Raw genomic sequence first — 18,344 nt, 5'->3', positions numbered from 1 at the left:
GTGTTTGGCCGCGGTGGGTTGGCAGCAGCCTATGTATCCATGGAGATCGGCCAGTAAGGTGGCCTGTGAAGAAAGTACAAGCTATGCGAAGGGAAGCTGTTTGTGCTATGTGCGGGTGAGGGTGAATGGGAGAGCACCTAGAAGGCGCGCAAAGGAAATAGGCAGCGTGACTGAGGCGGTACGGTACTATCTAGGGACCGGCGCGAGTCGCGAGTCAGACGCACCTTCCAACGTCATGCCGCGACTGACCAAATCCTTATCGCGCCGGGCACGTGGTGTACACAGCATATCCCCAAACAACACCGGGAAACACCGGATTATGCTCTACATTAAGAATATCAAATCTATATTCACGCGTCAAACACCGTCTTGATGGTGATACGACAGTGCTGCAGTTACTCTACTACTAACCCGCAGCACTGACCGCCGCCACAAGCATCGCGAATGAACAGCACCTCCGACACCGAACGTGAACCCCTCTCCCCAAGTCACACTTTGCCGGTTCTACCCTCCTCGCCCCCTGTACTGACCCCCCTTCACCAAACCCAAGGCATGGGTAATGATCCGGAATCCGAGGCTGAGCATCCGAGGCAAGATGCTCAAAACTCTCACCTATCGCATAGACGAGTAGGCTCCGATGAGACGGAACGGCCACACTCAGCTCAGCAAACCCAACACGATACCGACAGCCACATCAGTGAAACCAGCGAAGAAGAAGAATCCGAAGAGGATGATTCAGATCCTGCGCACAGAATCGGCGACTTTGACTGGGAGGATCTGCATCATCGGTACCACGAAGCTATGAAAGTTTGTCACGGTGAGGAAGCAGCGTTGATGGAGGAATGGGAAAGCCTCATGACTGTAATTTGTGCTGCTCCTCAAAACAGAAGGAAGATGCTGATGCTGTTCTGCCTAGTACTTCCGCATATGGGCGCAGTCAGGACATGAGCATGAAACGGATCGTACATATTCGAGGTGGGTCGTCCACCCGATTTGATAAATCGTCCTACAATCTACTAAACTCTACCTCAGACTCTGCACGCGCACCTCCTACGTTCAGCATTCGGAGGACACACTTGAGCAAAAGCGAAATCACTGTAAGCTAATCTTGCCACATCTTTCTTTCAAACTTGGCATGTACTAATGCGATGCAGATATCAGCGTAGTGAGGGCCTTTGAAAGTGCGCTCAACCTTCTCAAAGCCAGTGGCCTGGGGCGCTGATGCTCATCAACTTAGATGACATCTATCTCGCCCATCATGCGCCTCAACCGGCTGTCTTGCCACGAAATATATCAAACGGTGAGGTGACGTTGTTTACTTGACGGTCGATGCTTTCGTCTAGTTTACCTACCTGTACCTCGTCACATGTGCATATTATGCGTTGCTCAATCATGTGATGACTTAAGTCAACGACGAGCCGAATCATGAATCTCGGAGACAGCCTGAGACAAAAAGCACTCGCATGCCTCGTGTAGCACATGATATGATACCCATTCAAAAATACAACTTCAAATTTTCTTCATTGCCGAGAGTTCTCCCTGTCTAAAATCCTAAATCGACAGCTCAAGATTCTATACAACATGCCATACCCGAACCAGCTAAGCCATGACGCAAAAAAAGGCTTCTATCATGTTGCCGAAATCTATACAAGACATGGGTTGTTTTTTTCTCCATGCCATTCAGATATGCATTGAAAAAAGAAAGGAATTGTGTCCTTCTTGCCCGAGATGTGCCAGAAAAAATCGTTCTAAAGACAGTGCAAGTGCGCAACAGTAACCGCCGAGCTGAGACAAGCCGTTTATAGAAGAGGGTTGGAACGGTATTCGGGGACGATACCGTTGGTCTGCGACTTCTCGGCTTGGTTCTCGGTCTCTAGTTCGTTGCTAACGCTCTCGTCACGCTCAGCAAGCCACTTCTCGGCTTCGAGAGCAGCAATGCAGCCGGATCCTGCGCTGGTAATGGCCTGTCGGTATCGCTTGTCTTGAACGTCACCAGCAGCAAAGACACCTTCTACACTGGTAAGACCCTCACCAGGCTTAGTGATGAGGTAGCCATCCTCATCCATGTCGAGCTGTCCCTTGAACAGCGCGGTGGCTGGGTCGTGTCCTACGGCATAGAACAAGCCCTTGGCCTCCAGTGTCTGCTCTTCCTGTGTCTGGTTGTTCTTGACCACCAAGTGTGTCATGAGGCCATTCTTCTTCTCCTCGCCCTTGATCTCTACACCGCTGGTGTTGAACATGACCTCAATCTTGGGGTGCGTTGTCAACCGGCGAGCGTTGGTTCGGCTAGCCCGTAGTTTGTCTCGTCGGACGAGGACAGTAACCTTTTTCGCCTTCTTGGTGAGGTAGAGTGCCTCCTCTACTGCTGAATCTCCGCCTCCAATGACGACGAGGGGCTGGTCGCGGAACATGGGCAGTGATCCGTCGCAAACTGCGCATGCAGAGACACCGTTGCCCCAGTACTTGTCCTCGCCCTTGAGGTCTAACCTCCTTGCTTTGGCGCCAGTTGCGATGATCAGAGCATCAGCAGTGTGTTCTTCCTCCTCAATTTCGACATCGTCACCCATGGGGTGTAGCCAGTACTTGAAAGGGCGCGCCTTCAGGTCAACCTTGGCGACGGTCTGGGAAATGATTTCGGTGCCACATGCTTCGGATTGTTCGCGCATTTGTTCCTGCTTGTTGTAAGTAATTGTTGGTGCACAAGAGCTTTTGTGGCTAGCGACTGACCATGAGCTTTCCTCCTCCAATCTTTGTGAAGCCAGGGAAGTTCTCGACTTCGTCCGTGGTGGTCAACTGACCGCCTGCCGCGATACCGAGAGCCATGAAACCCTCGTACATTACGGCTACACAATGTTAGTAGTGGATGGGAATGTTTAAGGAGACAACATACGGTTCAGGTCAGCTCGTGCAGCATAGATGGCTGCGGTGTGGCCTGCTGGCCCAGAGCTACAAATGTTAGATCGGTGTCAAAAAAAAGTTGCCGCAACCAGCCGCAAACTCACCCAATGACTACAATACTGTTAGCTCTTGTTCTTGCCATAGAAATTCGGGCATAACTTACTGACTAGTTTTGAATGCATGTTACGCGCTTGTACTTTTGAAAAACTTGAAGCAGTTGAGAGCCCCGCTACAGGTGATACGTGCTGGTTATGCGATGCGGCGGCAGCGACGGGCACGGAGAACAGGGACAGAGATCGAGGCGAGGTGGCCCTTCGGAAGAGTGATGCGAACACTTTGGCGACGTTTGCGAAAACCCGCGGGTCGCGTGCAAGATCTGGTTGTGGATGTGGGTCGTGTGCGGGATGATGGTGGGATGGGGTGTCAAAGTTGGACGACCCGCGTGTGTAGTGGCGTACGGAGTGTCTTGTATGAAAACGAGAAGACGAGAGAAAAAGGACTCGAAATATGGTCTTCGAACTAGCTCAGAAGATGCCGCAATTAGTGAGCGCTGGCTTGGTGGCTTCGGAAACTCCGCAATGTTCTGGATGATGGCGATGGGCCGAGGCGTAGTGGGGGTGTCTGTATTATTCAATCCTGCGCAAAACTGAGCTTAGTCAGTATATTCGATTTTACCGGCCGAGGTTTCGCGCGCGCTATCAAAGTGAAGACTGTCAAAAGGAAATAATTGACAAGCAGCTATCTTCAAGTGAAGATGAAAGAGGATTATTGCGAGACAAGAAAGAAGTAAGATCCTTGCCGCGGGTCGACGGCAAGTGCACGTTGCCGTGCCTTTGATGGATTCTTAGAAATCCGATGGCGACTAGACCCACGTAGCCCTCAGCCGCGCAACTTTCGGTTTTTACAACCCTTATGCCATAAGACGGGGGGACCCGTGCTCCTCTACTAGACTTCGGCACTGACGCACATGTCGGAGCCATCGGGCTATTTGCCCAGGCAGGCTCTCCGGCTTGGGCGCACAAGTCGTGAGGTAATCACAGCCCATGACATTTCGTACTCATCACGGTCTACTTTCTATCTTGGTGTGTCGGCCGTGCTGACAACTTCTATCATCATCTCCGGAACAATTCTCTCGCATCATGTTAGCTAATCCTCCGCGCCTGGACGCTTCCTGAGGTTCTCGATGTTGTATAGTATGCTCCGAACACCATCGTCGTCTGCGCCCTGAACACTGCTATTCGCCGTGTTGCCACTCCGCTCAAAACTCTCCAGCTCCTTTGCAAGTTCTGTATCTTCCTGCCACAGGCCCTCGGGTTGAAAAGAGAAACACTGCAATTTAGGTACCTTTTTCCATGTTAGTAAAGATTCACAAATATATGCAAGTAGGCCGCTTACTTGGTCCTCACGTTTCTCCGTGGTTGAGCCTGGTTTGTGGACGTTGTCTATGGAGACTATAATTCGAACGGAACCTGTCGGATCGACAATCAAAGCAACGTCAAGCACATTGCCGTTCAATGAGATTTGAGATCCAGGTGTAGATCCTCCCACCGCCAAGCCGAATAGTGCTGGGACACCTTCACACGCTACAAGGATACGCTCGGCCTGTCTAAAGTCAGATGTTGCATTTCAAGGAAATCAAACGGACGATATACGCACATCATTTCCCTGGTTTGGCAAAGGCCATATACCAGAGACGGCGACCTTGTAATTCGTACGCTCCAGGTCCATCGGAACCGCATTCCGCTCCTGGAGATGGCCAAAGGCGAGATCTCGGATGTTGAGCCTCTCCTTCAAAGAGCAGGTTCGCCAATCCCATACGAACAAATCGTCATCTCCGCCGCCAGAGACAAGAAGGCCGGATGGCGTGAGACATAGTCTGCTTACAAAGGCCTCGTGACCGAAGCAGAAGCCCTCAATAATGTGGGCTTGCGGTTGACCTCGTGAAATTCGGATATGCTCGTCACGGTCGGCAGTTATAATGTAACTCCGGCCATCCAAATTTGCATAGGTGACATCTGTGAGCATGGAAACGTGCCCCAGGAGGAGTTCGTGCTTGAAGCGCATGGGCTCTTTAGACTTTGCGGGACCCTTTGCCTTTTGCTTGAGCTGCTCTTCTAGGGTTTTTCGATTTCTGCCAGAGTGGACTGTCAGAGTCGTAGCGGAGGGCATCCAGTCCTTTTGCTCTGGTTCAGCTGCAGGGATATCACGCTGCTGCGCCAGATCATCTGCTGGTGAGGGGAGAAGTGGCAAAGCATATACGTCTCCGAACTTGTCCGCGCATAAGATTGTTGTGTCGTCAGACGCGATGGTGATTGAAGAAGGCCTTCTAGACATGCATCTTGCCGGCATCAGCATATGCACTGGACAATTATTTGTCTTTCTTACCTATCACTTAATTGCTGTAGTCGATCCTGGGCGTCGATTTCAAAGACTCGGATGCACTTGTCCTCGCCAGTAACGCCAATTAGATACTTTCCATTGTGCGATAGTATCAGATCCGAAAAGTTGGACTTTTGCTCTTTTGGTTGTTCCAACTTGATCCTTTTGCCTGGGCGCTCCTCAGATTCGCTATCCTGCTGCTCCTGCTCGTGTTAGTGACATGTCAAGGCAATACTATCCAACAGAACACTACAATGCAGCAATATGGTTATGGAGCATCACACATTGTCTCACTCACTTCGGTCTGCGCTTCCTGTGCTGGCCACACTGATGTCGCTCCGTTGCTAGACTGGACCACCAGCTTCGGTCCACTCGCACCGAAGAGCACCCAGTCGCCTACATTTTTGGAGCTCCGCGCAACAAGACATTGGTAAGGTGCAGCCATGGTGTTGCGACTAATGCTGTCTCTGTCCAGGGTGGTCGTACTTTTTCTCTGCCTCTGTCTCTGAACGCGCTAGCGCATTAGCGAGCAGGGGCCACCCACAGCCGGACAACCTCAATTTTCGCGCCCACGACGAACTTTCTCTCCCCAACAACACCCACGACCCAAATTAAGACCTTAAACATCCCTTTGCGTCACCGAACACAATGGGGGGCAAGAAAGAATCCAAGGCCGCTTACTTCGAGAAGCTCGATGTCCTCCTCAAGGAGTACAAGAGCATCTTCATCGTCACCGTCGACAATGTCTCGTCGCAGCAGATGCACGAGATCCGTCAGTCGCTCCGCGGTGAGGGTGTCGTCCTCATGGGCAAGAACACCATGGTCCGCCGTGCTCTGAAGGGTCTTATCGCCGACTACCCAGAGTACGAGCGCCTTCTTCCCCACGTCAAGGGTGCGTTTTCCCATGTACATACACCTCACTACTAGGCCATGGCGCTAACATTGGCATAGGCAACGTTGGTTTCGTCTTCACCAACGGCGACCTCAAGCAGATCCGTGACAAGATCCTCTCCAACCGTGTCGCTGCTCCCGCTCGTGCCGGTGCCGTTGCCCCTGGCGATGTGTACATTCCCGCCGGAAACACGTAAGAACATCTCTGGCACATGCATCGTGAACACACAATTGACAAATGGACAGTGGTATGGAACCCGGAAAGACCTCTTTCTTCCAGGCTCTCGGTGTCCCCACCAAGATTGCCCGTGGTACCATTGAAATCACCACCGACTTGAAGCTCATTGAGGCCGGTAACAAGGTCGGAGCTTCCGAGGCTACTCTGCTCAACTTGTTGAACATCTCGCCCTTCACCTACGGTATGGGTATCTACCAGATCTACGACAACGGCCAGACCTTCGACGCCTCCGTCTTGGACATCAGCGAGGAGCAGCTCCTTAAGACCTTCTCCACCGCCATCACCACCATTGCCACCATCTCCCTGGCTCTCAACTACCCTACCCTGCCTTCCGTCATGCACTCCGTTGTCAACTCTTACAAGAAGGTCCTCGCCGTCGCCGTCGAGACCGACTACGAGTGGGACGAGATCTCCGAGCTCAAGGACCGCATTGCCAACCCCGACAAGTACGCCTCCGCTGCCCCATCCGGCGGCGCTGCTACTTCTTCCAACGCCCCTGCTGCCAAGGAGGAGGCCAAGGAGGAGGAGAAGGAGGAGTCCGAGGATGAGGACATGGGCTTCGGTCTTTTCGACTAAGCTCATAACGTTTGCGATGGCATTTCTTGAGAGATCTCGGTATGGCTACGGCCTGCCGATCATGTCTTGATGATTTAGACAGTCAACGACAATACGATAAGATGAAATCAGCAACAGAACAGAATGACCGTGATGCTCCCAAAGCAACGGCGTCCAATCCAACATCAGGTAAGCTCAATCTCTTATTTATTCACCTTGCTATGATTATTTTCTTTTTAACCCTGAGGTCCTACGGTGAGGATCAAAAATACAACAACAACACTCTAATTTTTTAATGAGCAACCTGTTTCACTTTTCTGTTATCAGCTTATGTTGCGGATCTCAATGCTGACTTGAAAACAGATCTACAGTTGTGCACTTTACACTACATTTTGTCTACGTGAAACTCAATTAGTGCAGATTATGCGATGCTAACAAGGTTTCCTGCCCTTTCAAGATCTATGCGCAACCAAAAGCACTTCCAGAGCGCCTTACCTCCTAAGCTTCGGCAGACACTCTCGCTTTGTATATTCCCGGTGTAAACATCTGCATGTGACCAAGAATCGCCATTGTCGTCGACTGCTAACCCTTGTGCGTGCTTTTTGAAAAGCCTTGTTGCGACAGCCTTGGCTATTCCTTTGCCTCTGTAGGCCTCTTCTGTATGTAGTGTAACCAGAGAGCCATCCAATCCAAGAAACGTCCATGCCACTGGCATGTCCGTCTTTTCTTCAAAAACACCTACACTTCTCAATGACATCAAAGTGCTACGTGTGCGAGGTATAGATGTTCGTGCCTGGACAATTTCAATGTCTTGTTTGCGCATCTCACCCCACCGCAACCCAGCAGGCAGCTCTTGAGTTTCTGGTAGATCGGAATGCTTGAACAAGAACTTGTTGAGCTCAGCGTCTGGACCTGGAAGCTCCGTACGTACAACGCCTGCTTCGTGCAGAATTTGAAGCACATCACGCTGGCATGCGCCCACGGTGATGGTTTTGGGAAGAAGCAGATGGCGCATGTACGTTCCTGGCGCAGATTCATAAGCGCCTGAAGGTGGCGGGGTTGGATGTTCTCGTTCATGCTGCCTTGCAAGGTCCATGGCGGGAAGGTTGTCGATACGCATTGGAGGTGTAGGCAGTGTAGACATGTAATCTACCAAAGCCAATACAGCTCTTTTGCACTCGCGGCAGTACTTTTCACCATCATCTCCAGTTGAAGAAGTGGTTGAAGATTGATGATTCGGCAGCTCAAGGATGCTGAAGATCCACAGCTCGGTTTCTGGTCGCATGGACCGGTCCAGGTACGCTGCTGCCCAGCATTCTGGTAGTATCGCTTCTGGCGATGTGGATTCGGGGAAAGTAGCGAGTATGTGTGCGTGGGGCGTTCGGTTGGGATGTTGGGTGCGGTATACCAGGTTGATGCTGTAGGGCAGGGTGGCTTTTAGAGCACGTTGGAGGGTAGGCGAGGAGGCGGAGTGGGCGTAGACTTGCATGCTTGGCAATGCAATTGGCTGACTGATATTGATCGCGAAGAAGTGAATGGGATTACTTGAAGGATGTTTACTTGAAGGATGGAAAAATGAAAGTCTAGTAAACGTTTTGGTTTGTGTACCTTCCGTGTTGGGGATGGACGTTGCATGACTAAGTGGCTGCGGGATGTCGTGCTTTGAGTCAGATGCTGTCTCGGAGTGTTGCCTCTACTTTCTCCATGTACACGTAGTATTGTTCACTATTTGCATATATTGTAAGTCGAAAGGTATGGGAATGACTCCATTACTGCTCAGTCTTCAACTGGTCACCCTGCTTTCAGTACATTCAATATGGAAAGTACTTTCGTATCTGCCTGTCGAAATACAGCGGCTATCTCTTACTAATAAGTATGTTTAAAATCAGTTGTAATATCATTAAATGAGTTGTCCTGCATATGAGAAACATGATGATAACAATGTGCTAACAAGATCTGTCTTCATGTGTGATCAAGGCTTCGCTGGAGCTGGTATTGTTTCTTGTCTACTAGTGTCGCAGTATGAATAGGTAGACTAGTCAATGACCAGAATAACCCGGGTCATATAACCCGTCCGATCTTTCAGCTATCCAGTGAATGGAAATAGTAATCAATGGGCCGACATGGTTGGTGAATTGATAGAATTGGATGGACTCGTGCTGGTTGGTCGGTTGGTTAACTTAGCCGCTGGACATTGCGGACCTTGCAAGGTCGTCATTTGCTTGTCCAAGAGAAGAAGAATGGTCCTGCGTGTCGGTTCTAGGGGAGTAGGTGATTACACTTTCTAATATTCCTTTACTGCTCCCATTCAGACCGAAATAATTGCCTATCTAGTAATAACGGTGATAAGGAGGATGACTTCCCTTAGAGTGCGCACTGTTAAGCCTAAGGTAAAATACAGCAATGCTCATAGACAAGTGCAAATCCTCCAAGACAGCAGCAGTTGTCTTAAACGTTTATCCAAATCAGTCTCTTGTCTTAAGCTTTGACAATATAGATAAGTTCTGTTATAGCATATAAAGCTATAGTAAGCTGGGTGCTACTTTGTAGTATCGTGAAAGTTTAACAGATCGCACGGAAATCATATTAGATGCTTTCGGAAACGCTACTTTACCTTACAACATGTACCCTATTCCAGTCTCGTTCGAGAATACCCTACCAGACCTACGAGGCCCCCACCTAGTCTCCACCGGATTGTACGATAAAAGCAACATAGCATTGTTCATCCACAAAGAAGGAAAGGAGTTGAAACGACACCTATGCTATGCATTCTACTTCGAAGATCACGAATCAAAAGTTAGTTTCGACAATAAGGCCCCATCTCCGGTAATACATTGGATAGAATATGGGCGGTTCTATAATCGCGACCTCTTCGCGAAAATCTGCAGGAATCAGCCTGTGTTGAACCAGTCTGCGCCAAATCAAACTGCGGAGCAGGTATTTGCAGACTGGCGGACGGCAGTGCTAACTACGCTTGAGACCGACCACAGCGCTTTGTGGGTTCCTTTCGTCGCAAAGTAATTCACTGTAGCATACCTAACTTAGCTATCGAACACTACAAGAAGTCATAACGTGGCCAAAATTTGGTCTAAGATGCAGAATAGTCAACAGTCTTTACTTTCGGGATCGTTGAGATTAGAATTGAAAATTTACAATTTACTTTTTCTTATAACTATATAAAAGACAGATTACGTGTAACAGAAGAAACAAATTCCTAGCCTCTCTTTCGCCGCTCAATTAAGCACCTATCTTTTTAGTGTTTATTTCGAAACCACTCTCCTTAGTAGATACGATTCCAAGCCTTGGAGGAAAGGCGCACCAGATCTGCTCCGCATTCCATCTCACCATAGGCTTTGTCCTCAAATTCTTTAGTAATATCAGCGTAGAACTTTAAAGTGGCGTCCGTGAAGGCGAAACGTTGTCTGAACGAGGCGCCCTGTACCCACGGTGGGAACCACCCAGCACCAGCCCAATCAATTAAAGTTACTTCCCAGTCTGGAGGATGGCCTTGTGTCGTTGGAATACGGCGGAAGATGATATTCTTTAGGGCAGGATCCACATGAGTAAAGACAGGCTTCCGGTCAGTAGATATTTCCAAGGCTTGCTTGTACTCAGATACCACAGTGTCTTGGTCCTCAGAAAGAAATCCGCCTTCTTGGAGACGACTAACTAAAGCATTTGCTTCAGCAGCACGGATTACAGCTGAAGTAAATTCTTCGTAAGTTTTGTATGGGCCGCAAGACTGTTTATAGTTCGTGCGAAACATGCCCATGCTACAGCCAAAGGCTTGGCGATGAACTCGGCCATAGTATCCCTCAGATGGAATAGACCGCAGTAGGCGGAACTGCTCGCGTACCCTGGCACAGAGTGTTGTACGCTCTTCTTCAGTAAAACCCATCCAATCGTTAACCGTGAGCTGGAACCCTGGTATGTATTCCATAACCAGAGTAGCCTCAGGGAAAGGAACGCCTGGACGCCCAGGGTACACCCTGTACACCTTGGGCACTCGGACGCGAGAATTTTCTGCAAGATAGATGAGATTCTCTGCTTCCTATTGTACGTCAGTCGACCTTCCACCGCGATGTTTATCCCGCTGCTTACCTCGATAATGTCTGGTTCTGCGCCAATCTTATAAACTTGGTCCCGAACTCGGAAAGCTTCATTCATGCTCATTCTATTGTGAAGGACGTTTTCAGTTTTGGCCTTCCGAATCTCATCCTCTGAAGGTAGCTCCGGGCAATTGTCTGCAACATATGGAACTGATAAATGGAACGGTGTAGTTCGGGGAGGTTCTCTCTCTTGCGTAGCATTAAGCACAAAATCAAATGCCTCTTCATATGTAGAGACCCCAAAGTGCTCTTGGGCAATACTCGCTATTGTTCGCATTGTAAGATTGATGTAGAGTTGATGGTATTGTACTTTGTAATGCTAGGAAAGTAAAATTTCAAGTGAATAACGAGAATGTATAGAATGCCCAGATCTCTTCCTTATATACTTGTTGGGCCAGTAAACTCGGACCGAGATAGAGCATGCAGTCTGCTTTGTTCTCAACGATTTCTTTGACCCTTGTTACGATATTATTAGCCTACAATTTTTGCCTTTTGTACAGAACATGTTGATTCTGGGACACTAACTCTTCTATCATACCAGCTGCAACAGCCGACACGACAGTTGCGCGGAAAATGAAAGAAAATTGCTGCGGGCTATCGTGCGAAGATACACGCCTTGCGCTTTATGTAATAGTAACTCTATAACTACTCGAGCCTAAACAAAGACATCCTTTATGCGCTCACACTACTCAGATATTCGGTTTAAGAATGCCGCCACACCCCCTTGCATTGATCCTCTTTGAGCACATATACAGTCCATGGCTTTGTTGTACGGGCCTCAATGTCGCTGCTTTGATGCAGCTTGCTGGGGCCGTGCTGTGCGTGCTCAATGCAGCGTCCAATCCTCCCTTTCCATTGAAAATTCCAGTAATTACTCTGCTTACACGGCGGGTGGGCCTCCTACTATATTGTCTTCCTGCTGTGGCTTACTTGGATCTCCTCCAGTGGGGAATGAAAGATATCCTTTTTCGGACAATCGAGGATACCTAGGCGCGTTCTTAGGACTTTCATTGTACAGCTCGTGAGCGTATTGATTGGTAGAGCTTCGTCTAGTCTATAGTGTGAGCCACAAGTCGCGTTTTGAGTAAGCCTGCATAGTTACTCCTTGAGCTTCTATCGTAATCCTCTTGGATCGTCTGCGGTGTGCAATATTCACTTTTCACGATCCCTATCCCAGCGAGTATTTCCAGAAAATCAGCTGCAAACCCCTTTCCTCCCATGGAAACTCGGGCAACAGTTGTACCTTGATGCTTTGACTGCAGGCAGACGCCGTATGTTGCACTACGTTGACAACGAGCCGCACTAGTCCCGAAAGAGTTACATCTCGAGAGCGCTCCGACGGAACCAGCCCTCTGTCTTCGCACCACCAGAGCTTCATCTCTAGATTCGCTTTGTAACCTCGCTACCCTTTACGCCGTCGCCGCTCGACAGCCAACTCACGTCTAGCATTGCTCGGTATTTGTTCATATCACAAGTGGAAGGGCACTGTATACCAATGACGTCATTTTTGTCCAATTGATTCTCGAATAAGTTTCCCATCTCCCTGCACATCCAAGTGCCCCAAAGGGGGTTTTGCTTGTAGGCGGTTTTCATTGTCCTAGTAAGAAGACATAGGATCGGATTGAGAAACATTACAAGTAAATACCCGCGGCAGTGACACAATGTCCCCGTACCGATAGGGAAAGTACCTTCACATTTGCCTACAACGATCCGTTGTCAGCCCTATCACAACACAGAGGCTATCTCTTACTAGTAAGCCTATTCAAATCCACTGTAAAAGCCCCAATTCTCAGTCCAACATGTAAGGAACATGATAATAACGATGGGCTGACAGCATTGGTTTTCATTTACCGCCAGTCTCGCTGGAGCCGGTATTCTTTCCTATATACCGGATATATGTTTTATCAAATCCTACTTACATTCACATACGTTCATAGGCGAAAAAATAACTCTGGGTCCCGTCCGCTCCCCACACGATAAACTTTCGACCGGCGGATTAGTAGTTAGGTGGGTGACCACTAGCGAATCCCCGCTGACGTATGTTTTTGTATATTTTTGCATCTTGAATTCGTGCCGCGTGTGTAGGAACTGTTTGTTTTTATTTTTCTGGGTCAGCCTTTATCTTTTGGTGCATCAAGGATTTCATAGCAGGGAAGATTCAAAATGCGAGTGAAACGCGTGTATTCTATATTCTGATGTCTATGTCTAAAGGAGCGTGGAAACTGTCGTGAAAGCAAACTCTCCAAGCCACATCCCCATATTAACAACCCCAATAGTACCGCCAGAGAAGTGAAGAAAACCAGAAAAGCAATGCAAAACAGTCGTAAAGAAGCTCGTCATCCTCTCATCCGTTACCCCCTATACCCCCCCTGGACCCTATGTCCTCGTCTTCTCTCTCTCGGTCTCGGTGCGTCTCATGCCCTAGACTCGGCTCACAATCTAAGCCCTGACACAAGAAAACTGGAATCCATTGAGCCAGGTAGGAACAGGCTTGGTGACATCTCCATCGAGATCAGCAAAGTTCTTTGCGCGGCCATCGAGCTCAATGATCCAGCTGGGGATGTTGAGGTTGGCAAGCTTGCACTTGGTGGTGTCCTCGAACTGGACGAGTTGGGCCGAAGTGCCCAGGATGTTGCCGTTGCCGCTGTCGAGGGCGCTGCCGGTGAAGCGGGCAGGGATGGTGACGACGGTGCCGTCAGCGGGGACGGTGGTGTCGGCGCTGACACCGGTTTGGTCGTTGAAGATGCGGAGGGTGACCTGGGGAATGGGCTGGGGGATGGATGCTGCGGAGGCAGTGAGGGCCATGATGGCGGTAGCGGCGAAGGTGGTGGTGAACTGCATTTTTGTGGTTTGGGGTGTTGGTTTTGGTGGTTTGGAAGTTGAAGAGTGTGTGGTGGAAGGAGATTGTAGAAGTGTTGGTTGGAAGATGCTGTTGCTGTTGTTGTGATTGTGATTGCTGTTGATGATGGACTTTTGGGTCGCGAAGACGGCATGATTTATATCATGGTCAATTGATCCTTTCATCGAGTGCATCTCATAACCGAGCCGTGGTTGTAACACTGCCTGGCTGAAACTCTTCGCAGACATGCTCGGTGAGTAGTAGTGCCGCAGCCACCGCCCTTGCTCAGCATCACCTCAGAATTCATCACCGAAATACTCACGATGTTGCATTCCGACCGGTGCCAACCATCATGAGATGTTCCTTCAACAAAGTATTTTCTACTCTCGGTCAAGTCTGTGGCTCAGTCTTGCTACAGCTTGTGGGGCGTTACATTGGAGCTTACAAACAATCTTCCCATGGCTTGCGTCGGTCACGAAATTACTGCGTCTGACATATGGACCGGAATTTTTCCAGCAAGAGAATGCGGTTAGGTCCGCCGCAGAGCGTGATCAGATGGCGGTGATGGGAGGGAGAGCTGAGGATTTGCTGACGGTCTTGGCTTGCGTTGGCACGGCACAGCCCTGGTTACGCTCCACCGTCAGCAAAGGTTAAAATACTAGGGCGCTCTAGAGGCTGAGTTCGCGATGGTGTAACAATAATTTTAGAATCTGGGGCACCGCCTGCTATGCACGCCATTCTTCCGCGCATGTTGTAGTGCGGTGTGTCTTATGCCGAATACGACATGCGCTCATGATATTGACACATACCGACCACCAACTCTCAGCTTCTGATGAAATTACATACGAATAGGGAAAATCAATGTACTTCATTCTGTGAACGAAGCGGTAATGCCAGCAGCTATGCTCAGTGCACGTCTACATTTTCGGCATCATCCTCACGAGTCGATAGTCCCATGAACACACACCTGAAAATGACAAAACACTGACCTTTGCTCAAGTCCCTAAAACGCACTCTTCTCTGAGATACAGGAATCAACCGTAGCATTTCTACAAAAATCAGGGTAAAAGCCGCGTCTTTTCTGTGCATTTCATTCGAAAGTGGTATCCCAACAAAAGCAATGTTGGTCTTGGAGGAAGCCGGGTTGGCTTATTGCTTTTCCTATTCAATCGACGCTTCATAATGAACTGCTCCGCGAAAAATATTGATAGGTGATGCCAAAACAGGCATGCCCACGATTTCCTTATTTTCAAACACAATCATTTACAATTCTTTACTTCACCCTAGCTCCCTCCCTAGATAAACGAGTCCATATCCAAACCCCTCCCAATACTCCCCTCTCCACTCTACACTACAGCCTCCCTAACCACCCCATCAGCAACCCACCTCCCCTCAAACACCTCCTGCAGCACCCTCAACTTGGAGAAGAAAACATCATTATCCACATACGCGCCTTTAAGCCAGCGCTCCCCCTTTGACGCATCAAACGCACGCCTTGCATGCAGCACCCTCCTATTATCGAAGATGACGCACTCACCCTCATTTAGTCTGTACTCGTACAGGTTATCTGGGGAACTAAGCAACTTCTCATAGGCATGGGCGGCAGCAATGTATGAGCGGAGAGAAGGCGTAGTGCTATTGCCGTGGGGCATTTGAACGGGAGCTTGGAAGGGTGGAGACCAGTTTATGCGGCGGATGGTGCTGCTAGTGATTTCTGTGCCTTCGGGACAAGGAAAGGTTTCGATGACTGGGCGGGTAAGGTGGTAATGGTTTTGCGGGTGATGGTAGTGGTATGTGACGGGAAAAGTGCACAGCGTGTTAAAGTGGTCCACTGATTGCTCGCGGAGTTGGTGGGCGGCGGCAAAGGCGTCGGAGAAGAAGGATTCGCCGCCTGGGGTGCGGGCACGCAGTGAGTGTAGAAGTTGAAGGTGCGGTGGGTTGGATGTGTACAAGAGATCCATGTGAAGACCGAGATAGTCGGGGGTGTAGGCAATGTTTTCGGCTTTGGGCTTGGAGCGAACATCCCATGTGCGGCCGTAGAAGGTGTCTTTGAGAGTTCCCACTCGGGAAGCAAGGGATACGACGGATTCTTCTGAATCGGGCACGTTGTTGATGAAAAGGAGACCGTATCTGTGGAGGTGGGTGAGGGCTTCGAAGAGAGTTTCGTCTCGAGACATGTAGGCATCGTAGTCGAGCCATTTGTTGGCCTTTTTCATCTCCTTGCCATCCCAGAACACTCGGTCATCGTGTCGTACGCCGCTGCTTGTCTGGACCTCTGTGTTGAGTGCCTGGCGGAGCCAATTGATGGAGTGCCGGGTGCGATGCTCCGGGCCAAACCCCTTGACGTCGCTGTCCCATTGCACTTCAATTGAGTCTCCTTTTGTCTCGTCGACAACAGTCTTGATGCTACCTTTTATATCTACTGGAATGTCCGAGGTCTGGAAAAGCCTATTGTTGCTATATTGGTCCACGCAGCGCACACAAGTACAACTATCGCGCAGGAATGCAGCATCAAAGACCCTGGCCTGTCCGTCGATAGTCACCGAGATGCTTTTTGATGGAGCACCTGCTGATACATCTTGGACTGGGTTCCCCTGCTCTTCTGCCCACTCCACCTGGCGCAGCTGTGGTTGCTGTTGCCGTGGTTTGGTTGGCCTGAAGGGACCATGGGTAGCGGGGCTCCGATTAGCATGCTCGGCGGGATTCGGTGATCGCCAGCACGAATGGAAGCGGAAGCTCCGTCTTTGGACTGCAGCGCGTGTCTTGCAGGCGTTTGTTACTTGTAGCCTCAGATGGCGTGAGGGAAGCTTGAAGATGATGTTGGAAGTCATGGTCGGCTGGTCGATTGGTCGCAGCTGGTGAGTTCCAATACTAGTAATAAAACGAGGCGGGGTCTGCTTCTTTTCTGTCGCGCGAGCTTCGAGGGAATGTGGGAATCAAACGCGCCATTGACCGAGGTCATCACACACCCTCTACCCGGCAGCACCAGCATCCATTCCTCCTGCATACCGAGGATCTGTTGAGGACATACAATCGCGCCCCGAACCCCAGCACGTGTGTCGACTGACGCACTGGGCGCATGTCTGAGGGTGTAGCGCAGTTGAAGCATGAGGTACCATTCATCGACCTCGACCGTTTGGAGACGCAGAGGACGCGGGGCTAATATATCTCGCAGGGCTCCCAGTGGCAAGTGGTGATTGCAGGTGCAGTTGCAGGTCTAGTCTCACGGTATTCTTCATCCTTTGGCCTCCTCACCATCATCGACATGGCTGACATGTGAGCAGCTTTGTGATCGCGCCCCTCGACGTCATCAAGATCCGCCTGCAGCTTCAAATCCACTCCCTGTCCGACCCCTTCAGCGTTCGCCATGTCCAGGGCCCTGTGTACAAGGGAACGCTGGGCACCCTCAAGCAGATTCTGCGCGAGGAGGGCCTCACTGGCCTGTGGAAGGGCAACATACCCGCCGAGCTCATGTACTTGACATACGGCAGCGTCCAGTTCTCAGCCTATACATACGTCTCGCATATACTCGAGGCAATTCCTCCACCATACACCCTGCCCGGTTCGGTGACCAACTTCGTCAGCGGCGCTTCAGCTGGTGCTGCCGCGACGACGCTCACATATCCGCTCGATCTCCTCCGCACGCGTTTTGCTGCTCAGGGGACCGAACGCGTATACACGTCCATTGTCGCTTCTCTAAGGCACATTGCGCAGCATGAAGGCCCCACTGGTTTCTTCCGCGGTCTTGGAGCTGGCGTCAGCCAGATTGTCCCGTACATGGGCCTCTTCTTTGCCAGCTACGAGAGTTTGAAGCCAATTACCGCCGCCTCTCCAGTTCACTTACCACTTGGAAGCTCAGATGCCGTGGCAGGTATCATGGCAAGTATCCTTTCCAAGACCGCTGTCTACCCGCTCGATACGACGCGCAAGCGACTGCAGGTCCAAGGCCCGACCCGAGAGCGCTACGTTCATCGGAACATACCTACATATACTGGTGTAGTTAGCACCTTGGCTCATATCTGGAAACACGAAGGAAGGCGGGGTATGTATCGCGGCCTGACCGTCAGTCTGCTCAAAGCAGCACCAGCCAGCGCCGTCACTATGTGGACGTACGAAAGAGTAATGGGCGCTATGTTGGCTTTCGAGGAAAAACACAAGGATTGAGGTGTATATATAATGTTTTTCTAGTATGGCCCGTCTCTGCTCTTCAAGATACCAGACTCGCAAATGATGCAAGTTTTGACTGCTATGATTCTTCTTATACTGCCTTGCGTCTCTCCACCTGTCGTTGATCTTGTGAGACAAGCTCAGGGGTGAGCAGGGCCCTTAGTCGTAATCTCTAATCCAATATTGAGTAAGATAGTGATTATTCAAGAACGGTCTTTTCTGAGCGGGTCACTGATTCTGCATGCTCCGTGGGAGTACACGGCATTGC

The 18,344-nt window shown here is 50.1% G+C and overlaps 11 protein-coding genes across 11 annotated transcripts; 3 read left to right on the top strand and 8 right to left on the bottom strand.

Moving 5' to 3' along the window:
* Nucleotides 1-552: 552 nt before the first annotated feature.
* COCVIDRAFT_38049 (hypothetical protein) lies at nucleotides 553-1,222 on the top strand (the record flags this gene model as incomplete). Its single annotated transcript, XM_014700874.1, has 4 exons — nucleotides 553-861; nucleotides 917-975; nucleotides 1,033-1,097; nucleotides 1,155-1,222. 4 exons carry the CDS (start codon nucleotides 553-555, stop codon nucleotides 1,220-1,222), a joined length of 501 nt encoding a protein of 166 aa, XP_014556360.1.
* Nucleotides 1,223-1,265: 43 nt separating this feature from the next.
* On the bottom strand, nucleotides 1,266-1,427 carry COCVIDRAFT_100044 (hypothetical protein; the record flags this gene model as incomplete). The annotated part of the gene is made up of 1 exon (XM_014700873.1): nucleotides 1,266-1,427. One exon carries the CDS (start codon nucleotides 1,425-1,427, stop codon nucleotides 1,266-1,268), a length of 162 nt encoding a protein of 53 aa, XP_014556359.1.
* Nucleotides 1,428-1,799: 372 nt separating this feature from the next.
* On the bottom strand, nucleotides 1,800-3,080 carry COCVIDRAFT_16246 (hypothetical protein; the record flags this gene model as incomplete). Its single annotated transcript, XM_014700814.1, has 5 exons — nucleotides 1,800-2,672; nucleotides 2,728-2,843; nucleotides 2,891-2,946; nucleotides 3,003-3,009; nucleotides 3,062-3,080. The coding sequence occupies 5 exons, from the start codon at nucleotides 3,078-3,080 to the stop codon at nucleotides 1,800-1,802; spliced, it is 1,071 nt and encodes a 356-aa protein (XP_014556300.1).
* Nucleotides 3,081-4,044: 964 nt separating this feature from the next.
* COCVIDRAFT_16245 (hypothetical protein) lies at nucleotides 4,045-5,722 on the bottom strand (the record flags this gene model as incomplete). The annotated part of the gene is made up of 5 exons (XM_014700813.1): nucleotides 4,045-4,242; nucleotides 4,294-4,500; nucleotides 4,555-5,236; nucleotides 5,284-5,480; nucleotides 5,576-5,722. 5 exons carry the CDS (start codon nucleotides 5,720-5,722, stop codon nucleotides 4,045-4,047), a joined length of 1,431 nt encoding a protein of 476 aa, XP_014556299.1.
* Nucleotides 5,723-5,925: 203 nt separating this feature from the next.
* COCVIDRAFT_99909 (hypothetical protein) lies at nucleotides 5,926-6,982 on the top strand (the record flags this gene model as incomplete). The annotated part of the gene is made up of 3 exons (XM_014700872.1): nucleotides 5,926-6,169; nucleotides 6,229-6,361; nucleotides 6,415-6,982. The coding sequence occupies 3 exons, from the start codon at nucleotides 5,926-5,928 to the stop codon at nucleotides 6,980-6,982; spliced, it is 945 nt and encodes a 314-aa protein (XP_014556358.1).
* A 400-nt stretch (nucleotides 6,983-7,382) lies between these two features.
* COCVIDRAFT_38045 (hypothetical protein) lies at nucleotides 7,383-8,450 on the bottom strand (the record flags this gene model as incomplete). The annotated part of the gene is made up of 1 exon (XM_014700871.1): nucleotides 7,383-8,450. One exon carries the CDS (start codon nucleotides 8,448-8,450, stop codon nucleotides 7,383-7,385), a length of 1,068 nt encoding a protein of 355 aa, XP_014556357.1.
* A 1,791-nt stretch (nucleotides 8,451-10,241) lies between these two features.
* Nucleotides 10,242-11,347, bottom strand: COCVIDRAFT_26892 (hypothetical protein; the record flags this gene model as incomplete). Its single annotated transcript, XM_014700870.1, has 2 exons — nucleotides 10,242-11,012; nucleotides 11,063-11,347. 2 exons carry the CDS (start codon nucleotides 11,345-11,347, stop codon nucleotides 10,242-10,244), a joined length of 1,056 nt encoding a protein of 351 aa, XP_014556356.1.
* A 2,162-nt stretch (nucleotides 11,348-13,509) lies between these two features.
* Nucleotides 13,510-13,875, bottom strand: COCVIDRAFT_100094 (hypothetical protein; the record flags this gene model as incomplete). Its single annotated transcript, XM_014700869.1, has 1 exon — nucleotides 13,510-13,875. One exon carries the CDS (start codon nucleotides 13,873-13,875, stop codon nucleotides 13,510-13,512), a length of 366 nt encoding a protein of 121 aa, XP_014556355.1.
* A 514-nt stretch (nucleotides 13,876-14,389) lies between these two features.
* Nucleotides 14,390-14,659, bottom strand: COCVIDRAFT_38043 (hypothetical protein; the record flags this gene model as incomplete). The annotated part of the gene is made up of 2 exons (XM_014700868.1): nucleotides 14,390-14,510; nucleotides 14,541-14,659. The coding sequence occupies 2 exons, from the start codon at nucleotides 14,657-14,659 to the stop codon at nucleotides 14,390-14,392; spliced, it is 240 nt and encodes a 79-aa protein (XP_014556354.1).
* Nucleotides 14,660-15,255: 596 nt separating this feature from the next.
* Nucleotides 15,256-16,740, bottom strand: COCVIDRAFT_26890 (hypothetical protein; the record flags this gene model as incomplete). Its single annotated transcript, XM_014700867.1, has 1 exon — nucleotides 15,256-16,740. One exon carries the CDS (start codon nucleotides 16,738-16,740, stop codon nucleotides 15,256-15,258), a length of 1,485 nt encoding a protein of 494 aa, XP_014556353.1.
* A 248-nt stretch (nucleotides 16,741-16,988) lies between these two features.
* Nucleotides 16,989-18,073, top strand: COCVIDRAFT_38041 (hypothetical protein; the record flags this gene model as incomplete). Its single annotated transcript, XM_014700866.1, has 3 exons — nucleotides 16,989-17,021; nucleotides 17,085-17,137; nucleotides 17,194-18,073. 3 exons carry the CDS (start codon nucleotides 16,989-16,991, stop codon nucleotides 18,071-18,073), a joined length of 966 nt encoding a protein of 321 aa, XP_014556352.1.
* Between the last annotated feature and the right edge of the window lie 271 nt (nucleotides 18,074-18,344).

The sequence above is a fragment of the Bipolaris victoriae genome, assembly GCF_000527765.1.
Source record: "Bipolaris victoriae FI3 unplaced genomic scaffold scaffold_45, whole genome shotgun sequence".
NCBI lineage: Eukaryota > Fungi > Ascomycota > Dothideomycetes > Pleosporales > Pleosporaceae > Bipolaris > Bipolaris victoriae.
The sequence above is the reverse complement of the archived record's forward strand: the minus strand, read 5'-3'. Positions and strand labels throughout refer to the sequence as shown.